The sequence below is a fragment of the Rutidosis leptorrhynchoides genome, chromosome 3 (genome assembly GCF_046630445.1).
Source record: "Rutidosis leptorrhynchoides isolate AG116_Rl617_1_P2 chromosome 3, CSIRO_AGI_Rlap_v1, whole genome shotgun sequence".
In the NCBI taxonomy this organism is placed as follows: domain Eukaryota; kingdom Viridiplantae; phylum Streptophyta; class Magnoliopsida; order Asterales; family Asteraceae; genus Rutidosis; species Rutidosis leptorrhynchoides.
In genome coordinates this window covers 394,734,781-394,756,116 of record NC_092335.1, presented here as the reverse complement: position 1 = coordinate 394,756,116, position 21,336 = coordinate 394,734,781, and the positions used below count along the sequence as shown (strand labels likewise).

General features: G+C 33.7%; 1 protein-coding gene across 1 annotated transcript; it reads left to right on the top strand.

The window, feature by feature from the left end:
- The first annotated feature begins 990 nt into the window (after positions 1–990).
- On the top strand, positions 991–20,291 carry LOC139901352 (UDP-glycosyltransferase 76B1-like). The gene is made up of 5 exons (XM_071884077.1): positions 991–1,492; positions 15,951–16,807; positions 18,060–18,147; positions 19,935–20,199; positions 20,261–20,291. The coding sequence occupies exons 1-5, from the start codon at positions 991–993 to the stop codon at positions 20,289–20,291; spliced, it is 1,743 nt and encodes a 580-aa protein (XP_071740178.1).
- Positions 20,292–21,336: the final 1,045 nt, after the last annotated feature.

Sequence of the window (21,336 nt, the reverse complement as noted above, 5' to 3'; positions counted from 1 at the left end):
AAAGAAGTTTTAAAATACATAAATGTAATTATTAAAATTAATAATGGACGTTTCATAGTCGTAAACGACGTTTTTCCTGGTTTTCATTAACTGTAATATTTTCTGGTGTTTTCTAAGTACTTCTAAATCGAAACATGTAATCATAGAATATGTTATACATATTAAACTAGTATGTGCAAAAAAGATTATGCATGAATTCCTAATGTATAACTTGTAGAATTGTGCTAATAACGTGAAGGTCACAGGTTCGAGACCTGCATGGACCATGTAATTTTTTTCTTTCTAAATTGTTGGCTGCTAGTTTCGCTAGTAGCAACTGTTCCTTGTATCGTTTATTCTTTTATTATTTTTTTAATAATATTTACTGGGTAAATCTCATTACTCAAAAAAAAAAAAAAATTTGTAGAATTCAAGTAACGATCGTTAAGTATTTAATGAAAAGTTAATGAAAAATTAACGAAATAGCAGGGTTGTTATAGTTTTAGTTTAATTATTTGTTTTTTTGTTTTTTGTTTTTGTTTTTTGACAGCTATTTGTTTGGTTTTGTTATCGAATCAATTTTATATTGGTAACTTGGTGTTCGTGTTTGATCGACGTTTCGTAATTATTGCATCTTAATACATTATACGGAGTTTGGTTATTTGTTTGGTTTTGTAATCGAATCGATTTTATATTGGTAACTTGGTGTTCAGTTCTTGCATTTTATTACGGAGTAAATTATATGGAGTATGTTTTTTGTTTGACACGATAGAAGTAGGACAAATAAAATATAAAATTAAACAAATAGTAATTATTGCATTTTATTAAAATTATACTGACTATGTTTTATTGTTTGACACGATAGAATTAGGACAAATAAAATACAGTATAAAATTATCATTTGTCACTCCATAACCCAGTATATTATTGTGAAGCGTACATGCCTTAAGTTTCTACCATATATATACATACGAAGAACATGTACAACTTCCAATCAATCTTGAGAAACAAATGGATGTCACAAGCACCACCACTAACAACCACGGTCGGCGGCGGCGGTTGGTGTTGTTACCGTTACCATTTCAAGGCCACATAAAGCCCATGCTCCAACTAGCAAACATACTTGATGCAAACGGCTTTTCAATCACCATTTTGCATACTCTTTTCAACTCCCCAAATCCAACAAATTACCCTCACTTTACTTTCCTACCCATTCCTGGTACCACGTACGAGAATCTCTCAGCAGCTTGTGATATCTACAACGTGATAGATTTATTCTCATACCTCAATAATGAAAACTATATGGAGCAAATTAAAGAGCATTTGTCACGGTTGATGATGTCAGAGGGTGGTGTTGTATATTTAATCACCGATGTGAATTGGTTCGGGACACAAAAAGTTGCTGACGACCTCAAACTTCCAAGGATTGTTCTCGTGACTGGTAGCATCGCGGCTTTTCATTCATTTGTCACCTTTCAGAGGTTACATGACAGGGGGATAATTACCGACCAAGGTATTATATTGTATCCTCTTTTAATTAGTTTTTGTTCTTACTCCATAAGTCCCAAAAAGACTGTCAATATGTTACTTGGTTTTTATAAGAAAGAATAATATGTAAGTTGTTTGGACCTTTATCATATACTTTAACAAGATATAGTGTGTTTAGACCCTACGCCTTATAAGGTGAAGTTGCCATTGTATATCAGAGTCTTTTTATTTAAAGTTCAATTAAAAGATATATAAGTTGTTTTTAATATGTAATGTTAACGTTATGTATATTTTTAATAGCTTTTAATAAAATAGTTTCTCATACATCATAAAATTTGTTTCAATAATTTATGGTTAATAAACTCGTCTTACGATAATTTTAGTTCAACCACTTTTTTTATTGTATGAGGTTGAATATTTTTATTATATAAAAGTATGTTCATTATTCAATTATGTTATATTAGGTTATTTTAGTTAAAACTAGGAAGTTTATTTGTTTAATTTTACATGACATCGAGTGGACTCTAATTTCAACTATAACTATTACCCTGATTTATTTTTTTGGTTTATTACGGACTAATTTTTAACATACAAGCTATGCTAAAAAAAAACTAGGTTTTTAGCATTTATTGTTAGTTATCGTTTCTTATGTCGTTTTTCTCAAATGTGTATCGTTCTATCTTAAGCCAAAGTACACCATCCTTAATATGAATTCCTAACTTCGTCCCTATTTATTTATTTATTTATTTACCTATATACTAAACTAGTTGTGGAGCCCTCGATTTGCGCCGGAGGCTTCATTTTGAATGCGAGTTTAAAAAAAAATGTTGATCTATTTTGTAAAAAAGAATTTTTTCCAACATTTAACGTTGAAGTGTTGTTCCTTTTGTGAAAGTTGCTTTTTTTAGCGTTCGAGTTTTTTAAAAAAAAAATTGCTTGATCTATTTTGAAAAAAAAAAAGATTCCGACATCTTTTGGTAACATCGAAGGGTCTTCTTTTATCGTTGAGGACAAACAAAAAAAAGTTAGTTGATGTATAGGGTTGTTCCTTTTATGAAAGTTGTTTCTTTATTGTTGGGGAAAAAAAAAAAACGAAGTTACTGTAGCACAATAGTACCCCTTGTGGGTACAACTGTTTAGAGGTGAGGTACAACCCGGCGAAGCACGTGTGGGTTACTGTTTACGTTGGTAGTTGTTTTAGTATAGTGAGTAATAATAATAATAATAATAATAATAATAATAATAATAATAATAATAATAATAATAATAATAATAATAATAATAATAATAATAATAATAATGAGGAGTTAGTAAATTGAAAAAGAATATGTGGTGGATTTATAATGGATGAGAAGTTTTGTGGTTAAATTATAAAAAGTGATAAGTGTTTGGTAAGTTTGTGAAAACTATAAAAATAAGGGTGGTAAAAAGTGTGGTCAATTTGTAAAAAGTTAAACTTTTGTGGTGGAGGTGTGAAACCCCCTAGAATTTTCTATTCATTTGTTGTATATCTTTTAGATATATAGGTATAATGTCGACCAAAGTTTGGTCGTTTCAGTTTAAATGGATTGTCGTTTTGAGTTTGCGTTCACACTATAAATGGCCCTCCAAGTTCGGCTTAATTTACAAAACGGCCCCTCAAGTTTATACTTTTTCAGGGGTAGAAAGCGTAAATATATAATTTTATTAAAATAAAATAAACTACTTCCACCGGAATTTTAACGGGCCATATCTTCTCGCTCGGTGCGAGTTAAATTTTCCCGAGACCACCGTTCAACTCGAAAAAATCAGGCGAATCCAACGGGACTAACTATGCGCGAAACGGACATCGTTAAAAAAACACACTAGATAACGGACACTATATTCTCGCTCGGTGCGAGTTAAATTTTTCCGAGTCCACCGTTTAACTCGAAATAACTTTACGAAAACAACGCGACTAACTATGCGCGAAACGGACGTCGTTAAAAAAACACTAAATATTTCGGCTTATATTACATACATATACATACACGTCCAACAAACAATCCAACCTACTAGATATATTAGGTACCACACAACGTATATCCAAACACGATCGCGCGTCGAATACAACCGCAGCATGTCATAACCCGTCCTTAACCATAAGAACGCGTTAGATAACGTATGATTTCATTGCGAGGTATTGACCTCTATATGAGACATTTTTAAAAGAAAAACTGCATATATTATACATTACAAACCACAACCATTATTTTTGTTACAAGCTTAAGACAATAAAAAGAAGATTAACGTTTAGCGATAATCTTCGACTTACAAACTTTACAAATGATGACAACAACACGGTTTCTAGCATATTTTACAATACAACATCTCGGATATGCAGTTTTATTTTTGACACAAACATGCGTACGCAAGATCCTGGTTAGATCCAACATGATGCAGCGGAAGCTTTAGAAATCACCTGAGAATAGACATGTTTTAAAAAGGTCAACATAAAGTTGGTGAGATATAGGTTTAATGCCGGCAGCAATATATATATAGACCACAAGATTTCGTATATAAACAGTTTAATAAAAGTATTCTAAGTGGTTGAGCACTTGGTAACCATACTTAACATTTTCACGTCGCATATTCCCTTTAATATGAAATCTTACTACACCGTACCAAGTGTAGTCACAAAACGAAGTACTGTGCAACCGTTGAATACTGGTCGTCCAGTCCGGTTGGGGTTGTCAGGCCCAATAGATCTATCAACAGGATTCGCGTTTACAATACCGCTGTAAATATTAGTTACCAAGCTACAGGGAAGTATGCCAGTGGTACAACTCAACGTAGAATATATTTTTCAGTTACTTGTGTCCATATCGTAAAACATAAAATACATGTATTCTCATCCCGAAATATTTAGAGTTTAAAAGTGGGACTATATACTCACTCTTGTCTTGATGATATATATAATTTGACTCGGTCTTCCGGTTGATATCACGAACCTATCCATATATAATATATCAATATGTTTTCATTTTTAAACAAACGTTATAAATATATACTTGTTATACTTTTAATACTTTGAATAATTCCTTAGTCCGTAGTTAGCAGTCCGATGTTAGTAATTCAATTTTAATGGTTCATTTTTAGATGTTTAATATACCCGCAATGAAATAAATAAAACCCCCAACGAAATCAATAAAACCCCATCGTATATGTGTTGGTCGAGATTAATCTTGACCCATGGTACCGGTGTTGTCAAATGACGTATTGCGTACATAAAGTACCGGTGTTGTCAAATGACGTGTTGCGTACAAACATGGGATCTTATGATTAATCTTCTCGTATTGTTTACGGGTGATCCTGAACCATATAAAATTGAATTATAAGTACATATATATAAAATATCATGTTATCTTAGAAATATGTGATTTATATCATTTTTTTCCAATTGATCCCGTAGTTGAAATGATCTAGGATAACCAATTTTGTTTCGGTCATAGTTTCTTCGTTACAAATCCGTTTTCGTTGATTCAAATTGCCATCTTCTTGGATCGAGTTCTTCTTTAAGACTATGAACTGTAAATACCTTGGTTTGTATTCAAAATCATACGGCATAAGTGAAACATTAGTGAAACATATGAAGTTAAACATTTTTGTTACAACAAAATCATTTAATGACCATTTTTCTAAAAATACTTATACTTTGAAAAACCAAGTTTTACCTTGTTAAATTAGCATATACATAAGTTATATTACAGGTCTTGAAGTATTTTAAAAGTTAAGTTAGAAGGATCTATTTAGTTTGCAAACAAGTTTGAAAACATTCAAACTATGTTCTTGTTGTTAAACTTGTATACCACAAAATATGATAGCTATATATATATGAATCGAATAAGGTTATGAACATAGATTCTACCTCAAGTTCCTTAGATGAAGTTGCTGTAAAAGAGAAGTAAGAAGCTAGAATCAAAAGGGTACTAGAGGTGAATGAAAGATTGGAAGTAAGTTGGTGTTCTTGGAGGGTTTTCTTGAAGTGTTTTTGTATGGTTTTCTTATGGTGTTTTAGTATGGTTTTTGAAGCTAGATCTTCTTGGAAACTTTGCTGAATTGATTAAGGGTTTTAAGGGTTGTGAAAGAGTGTGTGTTTAACTAAAAATGAGGTTAGAAAATGAACTAGAAATGGTGATACTTATAACCTAAAAAAAACGTGTATCATGTAATACATGATAAGATTTTTAGTTTGTAATTTTGTTAATTAGTCAAGTAATCATCCAAAAGTAATTACCTAGCTCTAAGGGCATGAATAATGGCTGGTTAGGTGGTGATTTTGATGTGTATTTACTATTAGTAAATACGTATAGGAGCTAGGTATGATACGAGTACAAATACTCTAGGTATACGTATAGAAATTTTGTGAAAAATGAAATGAGGATTCAAATATAGCTATCTTTTGTGAATACACTTATATGGTTTTATGTATTTAAGTTCTTTAAAAGTAATTAAATACATTACTTATACAATATAAGTATAACATTATAAGTCTTAAGTATATATGTCAAATAACGTTACGTATTGTTATCGTTTTGAAAACTTAAGTTAGTAGTTTCAAAATACACATATAACTTGTTGTTATTAATATAAAATGAGGTATTAAAACATTCTTTAATCATGTTAAATATGTATATATACATATATATACACAAACGTATAATTATCATATATTGTATAGTTCGTGATATCATCGGTCAAACTAGACGGTCAAACGTTATGTAAAACTCTTTTCGGAAACATAAATCTCAACAATTTGGATTGCTTATCATGTTGGCAAGGTTTAATTTATGTAAATATTAATCTTATAAGTATAGAATGATCGAAAAAGTGCGGGTCGTTACATTACCTCCCCGTTAAATAAATTTCGTCCCGAAATTTTAAAATTGTACCTATTTTGCGTCATCGAGAAACAAATGCGGATACTTTCGTTTCATCTGATCCTCTCGTTCCCACGTAAACTCGGGACCTCTTCTAGCATTCCAACGAACCTTAACAATCGGTATATTGCTCTGTTTGAGCTGTTTAACTTCACGGTCCATGATGTCGATTGGTTCTTCGACGAATTGTAGTTTCTCGTCGACATGGATTTCTTCAAGAGGAATGGTGAGGTCTTCCTTTGCAAGACACTTCTTAAGGTTTGAGACGTGAAAGGTATTATGTACTCCGGCGAGTTGTTGCGGTAACTCGAGTCGATAAGCTACCGGTCCAATGCGTTCGATGATCTTGAACGGGCCTACGTACCTTGGGTTCAGTTTACCCCTTTTTCCAAAACGTATCACACCTTTCCAAGGTGACACCTTTAGCATAACCATGTCCCCAACCTGAAACTCTAATGGTTTCCTTCGGACATCGGCGTAGCTCTTTTGGCGACTGCGGGCTGTTTTTAATCTCTCCTTGATTTGCACTATCTTCTCAGTCGTTTCATGTATGATCTCGGGACCAGTTAATTGTCGATCTCCTACTTCATTCCAACAGATAGGAGATCTACACTTCCTTCCATACAATGCTTCGAATGGCGCAGCTCCAATGCTCGCATGATAACTATTATTATACGAGAATTCTGCTAACGGTAGATATTTATCCCATCCGTTTCCAAAATCGATCACACATGCCCTGAGCATGTCTTCAAGAGTCTGAATTGTTCTTTCACTCTGCCCGTCCGTTTGCGGATGATATGCGGTACTCATATCCAAACGAGTTCCTAGTGCCTCCTGTAGTGATTGCCAAAACTTTGAGGTAAATCTACTATCACGATCGGATATAATGGAAATAGGTATTCCATGCCTTGAAACAACTTCCTTTATATACAATCGTAATAGTTTCTCCATTCTATCTGTTTCCTTTATAGGCAAGAAATGTGCAGATTTGGTAAGACGATCAACAATTACCCAAATGGTGTCGTATCCCCAGGCAGTCTTTGGTAACTTCGTGATGAAATCCATGGTAATACCATCCCATTTCCATTCTGGGATTTCTGGTTGTTGAAGTAACCCTGACGGCTTCTGGTGTTCTGCTTTGACTTTGGAACAAGTTAAACATTCCCCAACATATGTTGCAACGTCTGTCTTCAAATTAGGCCACCAATAATGCGTCTTAAGATCTTGGTACATCTTTCCAACTCCAGGATGTATCGAATATCTTGTCTTATGTGCCTCGTTCAATATCAACTTCCTTAATCCACCCAACTTCGGTACCCAAATACGATTTGCAAAATATCGAATTCCATCTTCCCGCATAACGAGTTGCTTCTCATACTTCTTCATTATTTCATTTCCTTTATTTTCTTTAGTAAGTGCTTCTCGTTGAACTTCTTTGATTTGTGAGTTGAGATTCATGCGAATTTTTATATTCATTGCTCGAACTCGAATTGGTTCTCGTTCTTTTCTGCTTAAAGCATCAGCCACCACGTTTGCCTTCCCGGGATGATAACGAATTTCACAATCATAGTCGTTTATTAACTCGACCCACCTACGTTGCCTCATGTTCAATTGTTTCTGATCAAAAATATGTTGAAGGCTTTTATGATCAGTAAACACAGTGAATTTAACCCCATACAAGTAGTGTCTCCACATCTTCAATGCAAACACGACTGCTCCCAATTCTAGATCATGCGTCGTATAATTTCGCTCGTGAATCTTCAATTGTCGGGATGCAAATGCAATAACTTTCTTCCGTTGCATAAGAACACAACCAAAACCTTGTCGCGAAGCGTCACAATATATTTCAAAATCATCGTTCCCTTCTGGTAACGATAAAATAGGCGCCGTAGTTAACTTCTTCTTCAGTATTTGAAATGCGTTCTCCTGCTCCGAGGTCCATTCATATTTCTTCCCTTTTTGCGTTAACGCTGTCAACGGCTTAGCTATTCGGGAAAAATCTTGAATAAACCTTCTATAATAACCGGCTAAACCCAAAAATTGGCGTATCTGTGTTGGTGTCTTAGGAGTCTCCCATTTTTCAATAGCTTCAGTTTTTGCTGGATCAACCTGAATTCCTTCGCTATTAACAACATGGCCAAGAAATTGCACTTCTTTCAACCAAAAAGCACACTTGGAAAATTTAGCATATAGCTGTTCTTTTCTTAACAACTCCAATATCAACCTTAAATGCTCTTCATGCTCTTGCTCACTCTTGGAATAGATAAGAATATCATCAATGAAAACGATAACAAACTTATCTAAATACGGACTACAAACTCGATTCATGAGGTCCATGAATACAGCTGGCGCATTCGTCAATCCAAACGGCATAACCAAAAATTCGTAATGACCATAACGTGTCCGAAAAGCAGTTTTCGGAATGTCCTCTTCTTTAACGCGTAGTTGATGATAGCCCGATCTTAGGTCGATTTTCGAATAAATACATGATCCTTGCAGTTGATCAAATAAGTCATCAATTCTCGGTAGTGGATATCGATTCTTGATAGTTAACTTATTTAATTCACGATAGTCTATACACATCCTAAAAGATCCATCTTTCTTCTTAACAAACAAAATTGGAGCTCCCCACGGTGAAGTACTCGGTCGTATGAATCCACGGTCCAGTAATTCTTTTAACTGACTTTGAAGTTCTTTTAACTCGGACGGTGCAAGTCTATATGGAGCACGAGCCACTGGTGCAGCTCCTGGTACTAAATCTATTTGAAATTCTACCGATCTAAATGGAGGTAATCCCGGCAATTCTTCCGGAAAAACTTCAGGAAAATCTCTTGCCACAGGCACGTCGTTGATGCACTTTTCTTTCTTTTCGACTTTATTAACATGTGCTAAAATAGCGTAACATCCCTTTTCTAAACACTTCTTGGCTTTCAAACAGCTAATGAGTTTTAGCTTTGAGTTACCCTTCTCTCCATAAATCATCACCGGTATTTTATCCTTACCAGGAATACGAATTGCCTTCTTAGCACAAACAACTTCCGCTCCTATTTTGGACATCCAGTCCATGCCGACTATTACATCAAAACCTCCTAATTCTACGGGTATTAAGTCGATTTTAAACGTTTCTCCGGCTAGATTTATTTCACAACCACGACAAATTTTATCGGCTTTAATTAGTTTACCATTAGCTAACTCAATCAAGTACTTAGCATCTAGAGGTAATGATGAACAATTCAATTTAGTGTAAAAATTTTTACACACATAACTTCTATCGGCGCCAGTATCAAATAAAATAGATGCTGATAAGTTATTAATGGTAAACGTACCCGTAACAAGCTCCGGGTCTTCTCGTGCCTCTCTAGCATTAATAACAAACGCTCTTCCACGTGCAGGTCCGCCATTCTGATTCGGGCACTGGCTCTTATAGTGACCTTGTTTTCCACACCCAAAACAAGTAATGTTAGCCAAAGCAGTTCTATTTGCGTTGGTGGCAGGAGTCTTGTTACCATTTGCATTTGTAACGAGAGCCTTACAATCTTCAGCAAGATGTCCCTGTCGATTGCATTTGGTGCACAACACACTACAGTAACCAAAGTGATGTTTGTGACAACGGTTGCATAAAGGACTTTGTCCTTTGTAACCAAAGCCTGAACCGCTACCCGCACCTTTCGGGGTTTCTGGTTTCTTAAAAGATTGCTGTTGGTAACCTCGATCATAATTTCCGTTCCACTTCCTTTTGTTACTCGATACCTTCACCTCAGTAGTGAATGCTTTCTTATCCAGAATGACCTGATCCATTAACTCGTTCGCCATGGTTATAGCTTCATGAATTGTCTTAGGTTTCGACGCCGTAACGTTTGCCTTGACCTTTTTGGGCAAACCACCTTTGTACATTTCAATCTTCCGTGCTTCGGTTGGAACCAATTCAGGACATAGTAAAACCAATTCCATGAATCGCTGATTGTAGTTGGTGATTTCAGTACCAACCACCTTCAAACTTCGTAACTCATCTTCTAACTTAATAACCTCATTCCTTGGACAATACTCGGTGATTATCATTGCTTTGAATTCTTCCCATGGAGTATCATAAGCTACATCTCCTCCTACAGCCTTCACATAATTTTTCCACCACGTGAGTGCACTATCTTGTAAAGTGCATGATGCATACTTGGTCATGTCCTTTTCAACACAACCACTGATTTTAAACACAGTCTCCATTTTTTCTATCCATCGGGTTAAACCGATCGGTCCTTCTGTTCCACTGAATGATGAGGGCTTGCAAGCTTGAAAAGTTTTGTAAGTGCACCCCACACGAGGATTTGGGTTAACTGCAGCACCTCTTGCAGCCTCGACCCATAACATTCTGTCGTTCACTCGTTGATTGATGAGTTCCTCGAGTTCTTGTTCCGTCATTCGATTCAATCGCGCCATTTCCTAATGAAAGAATATAATTATTCACATGGAATATTATAGATGTAGTGTGTATTTATAGTACATTTATAGCTTGTTAATAATATGAACCAGGTATTATTATAAAAGCCTTTTCTTCTTATTAGCGTTTTATAATTATATCTTGGGTAGTACCTACCCGTTAATGTTCATACTTAATAGCTTAGTACAGAATCAATTACTACAATCTAAATAATACTTAACCATGGAAAATTATTGCATTTCATACTTCGCTATTTTACATATGCTTACATCAAACTTTAAACAAACCACACTAATAATATTATACAAAACATTATGTGATTCCATGGTTTAATACGATAGCGCATCATTTGGTCTATTTCCCAAAACATTTATGTCCAGGGAATCCCCCAACGCGAATCCTAGCTGTCTCCCTACGTTTTGGCTGAGGTGCCGAAGAACTAGATGCGGGGATAGCACTAATAGGAATAGCGGGGATAGGGGTGGTAGTGTTGAGTGGAATTGGTGCCACATCATTCTCATTAAACTCAGGATTTGAATTTTCTAATTCATTAGCCTTTCGTTTCTTTCCTAGTTCGAACTCGTCTTTTGTAATTTCCTGTATTTCTTCCTCGGGTTCACTTTCCTCCTCGGGTTCACTTTCCTCCTCGGGTTCACTTTCCTCCTCGGGTTCACTTTCCGGGTTCTCTATAGTTGGTTCATCCGGAATTTGTGAGTCTTCCCCAAAAATACCACTTTCGTCATCGGATATGTTAATGACTGGAACACCATATGAAGGTTCTGATTCGGAGTCGCTGAATGTGATAATAAGTTTCGAGCCCGACATCTATCACACAACAACTAACCCATTAGTACTTACATAATATTTACATATAAATTTTAACCAACAGTGATAAGCAATGGTTTTTTTTTTTTTTTTTTTTTTTTTTAAATCAGACCCGGTCAAAGTCCAGACTTTACTAATGTATCCTAACGACTTCTCGGTTAGACACACTAATGCAAACCTGGTTCGCTAAGACCAACGCTCTGATACCACATGTCATAACCCGTCCTTAACCATAAGAACGCGTTAGATAACGTATGATTTCATTGCGAGGTATTGACCTCTATATGAGACATTTTTAAAAGAAAAACTGCATATATTATACATTACAAACCACAACCATTATTTTTGTTACAAGCTTAAGACAATAAAAAGAAGATTAACGTTTAGCGATAATCTTCGACTTACAAACTTTACAAATGATGACAACAACACGGTTTCTAGCATATTTTACAATACAACATCTCGGATATGCAGTTTTATTTTTGACACAAACATGCGTACGCAAGATCCTGGTTAGATCCAACATGATGCAGCGGAAGCTTTAGAAATCACCTGAGAATAGACATGTTTTAAAAAGGTCAACATAAAGTTGGTGAGATATAGGTTTAATGCCAGCAGCAATATATATATAGACCACAAGATTTCGTATATAAACAGTTTAATAAAAGTATTCTAAGTGGTTGAGCACTTGGTAACCATACTTAACATTTTCACGTCGCATATTCCCTTTAATATGAAATCTTACTACACCGTACCAAGTGTAGTCACAAAACGAAGTACTGTGCAACCGTTGAATACTGGTCGTCCAGTCCGGTTGGGGTTGTCAGGCCCAATAGATCTATCAACAGGATTCGCGTTTACAATACCGCTGTAAATATTAGTTACCAAGCTACAGGGAAGTATGCCAGTGGTACAACTCAACGTAGAATATATTTTTCAGTTACTTGTGTCCATATCGTAAAACATAAAATACATGTATTCTCATCCCGAAATATTTAGAGTTTAAAAGTGGGACTATATACTCACTCTTGTCTTGATGATATATATAATTTGACTCGGTCTTCCGGTTGATATCACGAACCTATCCATATATAATATATCAATATGTTTTCATTTTTAAACAAACGTTATAAATATATACTTGTTATACTTTTAATACTTTGAATAATTCCTTAGTCCGTAGTTAGCAGTCCGATGTTAGTAATTCAATTTTAATGGTTCATTTTTAGATGTTTAATATACCCGCAATGAAATAAATAAAACCCCCAACGAAATCAATAAAACCCCATCGTATATGTGTTGGTCGAGATTAATCTTGACCCATGGTACCGGTGTTGTCAAATGACGTATTGCGTACATAAAGTACCGGTGTTGTCAAATGACGTGTTGCGTACAAACATGGGATCTTATGATTAATCTTCTCGTATTGTTTACGGGTGATCCTGAACCATATAAAATTGAATTATAAGTACATATATATAAAATATCATGTTATCTTAGAAATATGTGATTTATATCATTTTTTTCCAATTGATCCCGTAGTTGAAATGATCTAGGATAACCAATTTTGTTTCGGTCATAGTTTCTTCGTTACAAATCCGTTTTCGTTGATTCAAATTGCCATCTTCTTGGATCGAGTTCTTCTTTAAGACTATGAACTGTAAATACCTTGGTTTGTATTCAAAATCATACGGCATAAGTGAAACATTAGTGAAACATATGAAGTTAAACATTTTTGTTACAACAAAATCATTTAATGACCATTTTTCTAAAAATACTTATACTTTGAAAAACCAAGTTTTACCTTGTTAAATTAGCATATACATAAGTTATATTACAGGTCTTGAAGTATTTTAAAAGTTAAGTTAGAAGGATCTATTTAGTTTGCAAACAAGTTTGAAAACATTCAAACTATGTTCTTGTTGTTAAACTTGTATACCACAAAATATGATAGCTATATATATATGAATCGAATAAGGTTATGAACATAGATTCTACCTCAAGTTCCTTGGATGAAGTTGCTGTAAAAGAGAAGTAAGAAGCTAGAATCAAAAGGGTACTAGAGGTGAATGAAAGATTGGAAGTAAGTTGGTGTTCTTGGAGGGTTTTCTTGAAGTGTTTTTGTATGGTTTTCTTATGGTGTTTTAGTATGGTTTTTGAAGCTAGATCTTCTTGGAAACTTTGCTGAATTGATTAAGGGTTTTAAGGGTTGTGAAAGAGTGTGTGTTTAACTAAAAATGAGGTTAGAAAATGAACTAGAAATGGTGATACTTATAACCTAAAAAAAACGTGTATCATGTAATACATGATAAGATTTTTAGTTTGTAATTTTGTTAATTAGTCAAGTAATCATCCAAAAGTAATTACCTAGCTCTAAGGGCATGAATAATGGCTGGTTAGGTGGTGATTTTGATGTGTATTTACTATTAGTAAATACGTATAGGAGCTAGGTATGATACGAGTACAAATACTCTAGGTATACGTATAGAAATTTTGTGAAAAATGAAATGAGGATTCAAATATAGCTATCTTTTGTGAATACACTTATATGGTTTTATGTATTTAAGTTCTTTAAAAGTAATTAAATACATTACTTATACAATATAAGTATAACATTATAAGTCTTAAGTATATATGTCAAATAACGTTACGTATTGTTATCGTTTTGAAAACTTAAGTTAGTAGTTTCAAAATACACATATAACTTGTTGTTATTAATATAAAATGAGGTATTAAAACATTCTTTAATCATGTTAAATATGTATATATACATATATATACACAAACGTATAATTATCATATATTGTATAGTTCGTGATATCATCGGTCAAACTAGACGGTCAAACGTTATGTAAAACTCTTTTCGGAAACATAAATCTCAACAATTTGGATTGCTTATCATGTTGGCAAGGTTTAATTTATGTAAATATTAATCTTATAAGTATAGAATGATCGAAAAAGTGCGGGTCGTTACACAGCAACGCACGACCGAATTTTTTTCTAGTTTCTTCTATCTAAGAGCACACATCAGATAATTAATCTTTAATGATTAGTATATCTAGAAACTAGATGTTCTTAGAAAACTGAATGATTTAGCGCTGAATAGTTCGGAATTTTGAATGATTCAAAGCCTCTGAATAATAATGTTCTAAATGAAAATAAGTTGTTTGATAATTACTTTGAATAAACTATATAAATTGATTAAAATTACTTTACTAATGTTGAATAAAAACTTAAATATAATTATTGTTAAGTGTTCTGGATATGATTGAGAGTTATATTATAGAAAATTTAGTTGTTTAATGGTTAAAAGAGTATTTCAAGTGTGAATGGTTCAGTACTTAATTCTGAACCATTCAGCACCATATGTTATTCAAAGGCCAGAAACAAACACGTTGAATGTTGAATGGTTCAGCATTCAACGCTGAACTATTTCATTAAGAGTCAAACAAACGCACCTAGATAATAATTAATAATTTATAATAAAATTCAGTAATAAACACGTCTAAATTTCTTATATATAAACCTCCCGTGAAATATAGATGGGCTGGACTCACGATTAAGATGGGCTGGACTCACGATTAAGATGGGCTTGGGATCTTCAACTCGTATAGAAGCTCACATAAGGCCATTTCATATGCTTTATCAATAAATAGAATTTTGCTAAGCATGATACTACAAGTATATTTATTTTAACGGCACTAAGCATGATACTCCGTACTATACTAGCTAGCATTGTTTTAAAAAGTCTTCTTTTTCTATCACTCTATCAATTGGGTATTATTCATATATATGAATTGAGTGAAAAACTAAGAAGTGATTTGATGTAGTATATTATAACGATTTGTTTTGTCGCTTGATCAAACACAAGATCACAAAATGTTTCTCTAATTTGATGTCAATCCTTGTATACTAAATAATAAGATATGCTTGGGATAAGATAGATGTATACGTGAGGGACAAAAGGGTGTGGGAAGCTTCTGATTTTTTTATTCCAATCAACATTGCCCACCATTGCGACTAATTACGAAACATTGCGACCTTAACTAATAACTAACAATAAGAACACGATATATATAGAGTACAAAACCTAAACCTAAACCTAACGGATCCAAGTCCACATATTGGACTTGGGCCTATTTATTATCTAACACTCCACCGCAGTCCGAGCGACGAAATCGTGAAAAAGCTCGGACTGGAAGAAAACGCTAAATACAAAATAAACAAATAAAAGTAACTTCTTCCAATAACTACCAAACTATAATTGAGTGCTTATCAATTATCACTTATCTATAACTTATCACTTTTAAGAGTTTATTTTTTAACAGAAATAAAGTCAGGAGTATTGGTGCCCGGGCTTGAACCATTGAAGGTTAAAGATTTGTCCAGAATCTTCCATAGGAATCTTGAAGGCTCATTCAAGATTCTAGAGAGCATGAAACAAGGAATCAGGCTAGCACGAACAACAATATGGAACACATTCAAAGAGCTCGAAGAACTAGAACTAGAGACCCTTAGCCATGATTTTCCGGGCCCACATTTCCTAATTGGACCATTTCATAAGCACTTCAGTGCGTCATCAAGTAGCCTTCTTGTACAAGACCAAACATCCATCACATGGTTAGATAAGCACCCACCACATTCCGTGTTATATGTTAGTTTTGGTAGTGTAGCTGCAATTGATGAATCCAAGTTTTTGGAAATAGCTTGGGGTTTGGCTAATAGCAAACAGCCATTCTTATGGGTGGTCAGACCAGGGTCCATAAAAGGGTCGAAAGGGCTTGAACTATTGCCAGATGGATTTTTGGAGAATATAGTAAGCGGAAGGGGATATATTGTGAAATGGGCTCCACAACAAGAGGTATTAGCACATCCTGCAACATGTGCCTTTTGGACTCACAATGGATGGAACTCGACACTTGAGAGCATTTGTGAAGGGGTTCCCATGATTTGTTCACCATCTTTTGGCGATCAACTTACAAACGCAAGATATGTAAGTGATGTGTGGAAGATTGGGGTGGTTTTGGAAAATGGTCTTGAAAGGGGCGAGATTGAATGTGCAATAAAGCGAGTAATGTTGGAGAAAGAAGGGCTAGAAATGCGGAACCGAGTCATGAATTGGAAGGACAAAGTGAACTTCTGTTTAAAGAAAGGTGGTTCATCAGATTCATCACTTGAGAATTTGGTCAGTTACATTTTATCATTTTAGTGTATCATGAAATCCAAATCCAAAAGTACGTACGTAGTTATAGACTTATAGTAATTTGTACTTGTTACAATTATTGCTTCAAATAGTCATTAAGTGTGTATTCTCTATATGGTTATATTTATAGTGTGATTATAAGTTTCTGTTTCAAGTGCTTATGTATTCGCAATCACATATATATTGAGAACAGAGAAAATCGGAAGATATAGATGTAGAGATGAAAAATTTACAACCTTTTTAATCGAATTTAGTAGATACCGGATGTACATTCGGAATCAATCTCTCTATCTTTAAAACATTTAGAGGGATAACTTTGTCTACTCTTGAGCTGTTTTGATGGAAAACCGTGTGTACTATTAAATTTCTATAACGCAGCGGAACGATTAAAATAAATATATTTTCATTCATTAATAAACATCTTTTATTAATATTAAAATAAACATCATTTATTTTATTATAAACTTTCAATTAAAACATTCACACGATTAAAGACCCCAACAAGATCCAATTACAACACTAATAATTGTTAAATAATAAATTTACAAAGTGGAGTTTAGATATACCTTTAGCAAGCGATTGTAATGGGTAGATTGAAAAGAGTGTCAAAGTAGAACATATCTACAGATAATCCACAAAGCACGTCAAGCAAATACCGGAGACTGATAGATCTTGAAAATCACCAAATACAACAAGTATTAACCAAGAGAGAAACAAACAAAACCCTTCTATTCGTTTCATTCTCTTCTCAACAGCCAAATATTACCACAAGATGTGATCTTGTATTTCTATTATATCATATACAAGTATAATAAATATAAATAATATAATATATAATATAAATATAATAACAACAAGAACAAAGAAAACTAAAAACTCTTTCTAGAGTTCTTTGTTTGTTGACAACATTCACTTCGCAAAATCAAATAGTCACCAACGTGTTACTCCCTCGTCCCACATTAATAGTTCAGTATTTTATTTTGAGATGTTCCAAATTAATAGTCCATTTCCATAAATAGAAAAGAATAAAAAGCTAAGTTCTATTATACCCTTAATATATGTGGATATGATTAAATGAGAAAGAAAATGTAAGGGGTAAAACTGGAAAGTAAACATAAAGTACAGTACTTTTATAACATTTTCTTAAACGTGTGTTTTTTTGTCTGTGGACTACTAATATAGGACGGAGGAGTATTATTTTTATATGCGGCTGACCCTTTTGTTTGTTTCTTAGGACTGGTACCATTCTTTGTTCGATAGACTCAAGAAATCAAGCACAACCTTTTTTCTGTTTTGTTTTGTGGCTGTATCCCCACCAAAGAGTGTGTACATATATTTTAATACATACTCCATATACACCTTTTTGTGTAATGCGTATAGAAAAAAACCCAAGAGACCTATTTAGTATATTAATTTAACCCGAATGTAAAATTAGTCCATTTATTAAAAAAATTTATGGTGCAGCGGTCCGTTGAGTCTTTTATATTTAATTAAATCATATTTAATTAAATTAAGTTTTTCAAACTATATGTTATAATTATATATTAACAATATATAACAATTGGTGATTATAAATATATATATACGGTATATACATATACTGGATATCTAAGTGCCCATTATGTGTGACTCCATAAGCTTATATATAAGCGGTAGTATAGATTTGTGTTATGACGTGCACACTAAGTCAACATGTTTTACTCTGGGTAGAGAAATGATTTGTCTTTATTCTAAAATAGAGGAATGATTGTCTACATCTTACATCCTCAAACCCCATTTTTGTGAGATTGAGTTTTGTTGTGATTGCAATATTTTTCTCCTGAAAAATTATTCAAAAACAAACAAATTCAGCCTCAAAGACTCAAAGTTGTTGCTCCATTAGCTTTTCTCCAGCAGCGTTTATGCACTTTGGAAAATTATTATTATTATTATTATTATTATTATTATTATTATTATTATTATTATTATTATTATTATTATTATTTTATTATTATTATTATATATTGCGGAAAACATCGTCATTTTTAACCAAATTAATTTCCGTTTCACACCAAACGACATAGTTTTAATAATAGGGACAATTTTGAATTATTAATATATTAAGTACTATAAAGAAATGCATGTGTGTTCTGGCGTAAATGGCAAACATATTTTTTGGCTCACATATAAATAAGGGGTACCCCAAACGACAATATTTATAGTGTCAATTATTAATATATTAAGTACTATAAAGAAATGCATGTGTGTTCTGGCGTAAATGGCAAACATATTTTTTGGCTCACATATAAATAAGAGGTACCCCAAACGACAATATTTAGAGTGTCAATTATTAGTATATTAAGTACAATAAAGAAATGCATGTGTGTTCTGGCGTAAATGGCAAACATATTTTTTAGGTCACATATAAATAAGGGATACCCCAAACGACAATACTTAGAGTGTCTTTTAGTATATAAGGAAATGCATGTGTGTTCTGGCGTAAATGGCAAACATATTTTTTGGCTCACATATAAATAAGAGGTACCCCAAACGACAATATTTAGAGTGTCAATTATTAGTATATTAAGTACAATAAAGAAATGCATGTGTGTTCTGGCGTAAATGGCAAACATATTTTTTAGGTCACATATAAATAAGGGATACCCCAAACGACAATACTTAGAGTGTCTTTTAGTATATAAGGAATACTTAGAGTGTCTTTTAGTATATAAGGAAATTTATGTGGCTAATGTTTGTAAGTTTGACCCCTTGAAGCTTGGAATCTTTTTTATTTTTCACCCTTTATTCTAATTTTTCAAATGCTACTCTCTATTATGGCATGCGTTTATTTATTTTTGGGCAAAGATTTTACACGATAAATATTATTAAAACAATAATAAAAATACAAAGAAGAATAAAGACCACATGCGCACCTTGCTGCTTCTCAAACAACCAAAAAGCCTAGTTATAACCTACACACCAAAAAACATGACAAGCCAAACCAAAAACACCTACGACACACATAGCTTAGGATATATTACAAAACAAGAAATCCACTACAACCATCCTGATTTCATATCAAACGGGGAAGTTTCCTTAGAAGTGTTATTCTTTGCCATAAACTTGGCAGTTTCCTCTTCAAATGGTTCTACATTACTCTACTCATCCACAAGTGCTCCAAACGAATTCCGAATCTTCACGTGTTTGCCCTTGCTCGTCCCTGCTTCTGAACTCATTTGGTTATCACAACTTTATGGATATGAATGCGGGTTTCGGAGGATTTGCAACCGCGTTAGAATCATAAAAATTATGGATTATGTTGTGCCAACTTTGGCTGAAACCAACATGCTTGGAGTTATATACGAATGTAGGCTAATTGGTAACTATCATGACTGGTATGATATTTGATTTATATATGAGATCTACTGGTAGTGTCAATATGGGCAAATTGTGCAGGATGATTGCGAAGCCAAATGGGTGTGGGTGAAAATGAGTAATTTCATACGGGTGAGGTTGAGTTTACCCATGAAAACTTTTTTTTTCAATTTTTATAAAATTGATTTAGTAAATTATTCGTTATTGACCCATTAGCCAACCTTCCATTATCACCTCAAAAATGTTAAATGCTGAAAACGAGTTAGGCGCATTGCGGCGGGGTAATAATAAATGAACAGTACCTGATCAAACGTAAAACTTGTGAGTTCTAGTTTGAGTGCTTAATTTGAAAAAAAGTGATTGATAGATTGTTTTAACTCCGACAATTGTGCAAACTCCATTTGAAATCTGGATTCAGAGGGCGTAAAACAATCAATCGGATTAATCTCGTTCAATAAGATTGAACGAATTGATATATGAGCGGATCAAACTCCGGTGATGACCGAAAGATGCAAAATGACTGTAAATGTTTAAGGTGATGTGATGATAATGTATTGATTGTATTTCTCGCTATTGTTCTTGTTGTGTCTAACGAATAACTCATGTGGTGTATTTATATATGCCAAAAGTTTGTTAGAAGGAATGATGACATGACACTTGTCCATTTCATAGATGTAACAAACTAGCGTAACAAACTTTCCCGAAATCGCGGTTTGGCGTGGCAAGGGCATACCACTCGTGTGTTATGGTCGAGATATCTTGATGCCCGTGCGCAGATTATCGGGTAGTCTACACACTTAGTTAAGTTTATGTAACCATAGTCATAGATCTTCTAAGTGTGTCTTCACGGTAACCTTCGTCCGGATAATTCCTCTAGGCGGCACGTTTTGTAACAACTATGTTTGACATAGCCTTAGATCTTTTAAAGTGCCCCGTTCATATCGATTATAAACGATTCACAATAGTTGATTTCATTGCGAGGTATTTGACCTCTATATGATACATTTTACAAACATTGCATTCGTTTTTAAAAGACAAACTTTCTTTACATCGAAAGTTGACGGCATGCATACCATTTCATAATACATCCAACTATAATTGACTTAATAATAATCTTGATGAACTCATCGACTCGAATGCAACGTCTTTTGAAATAT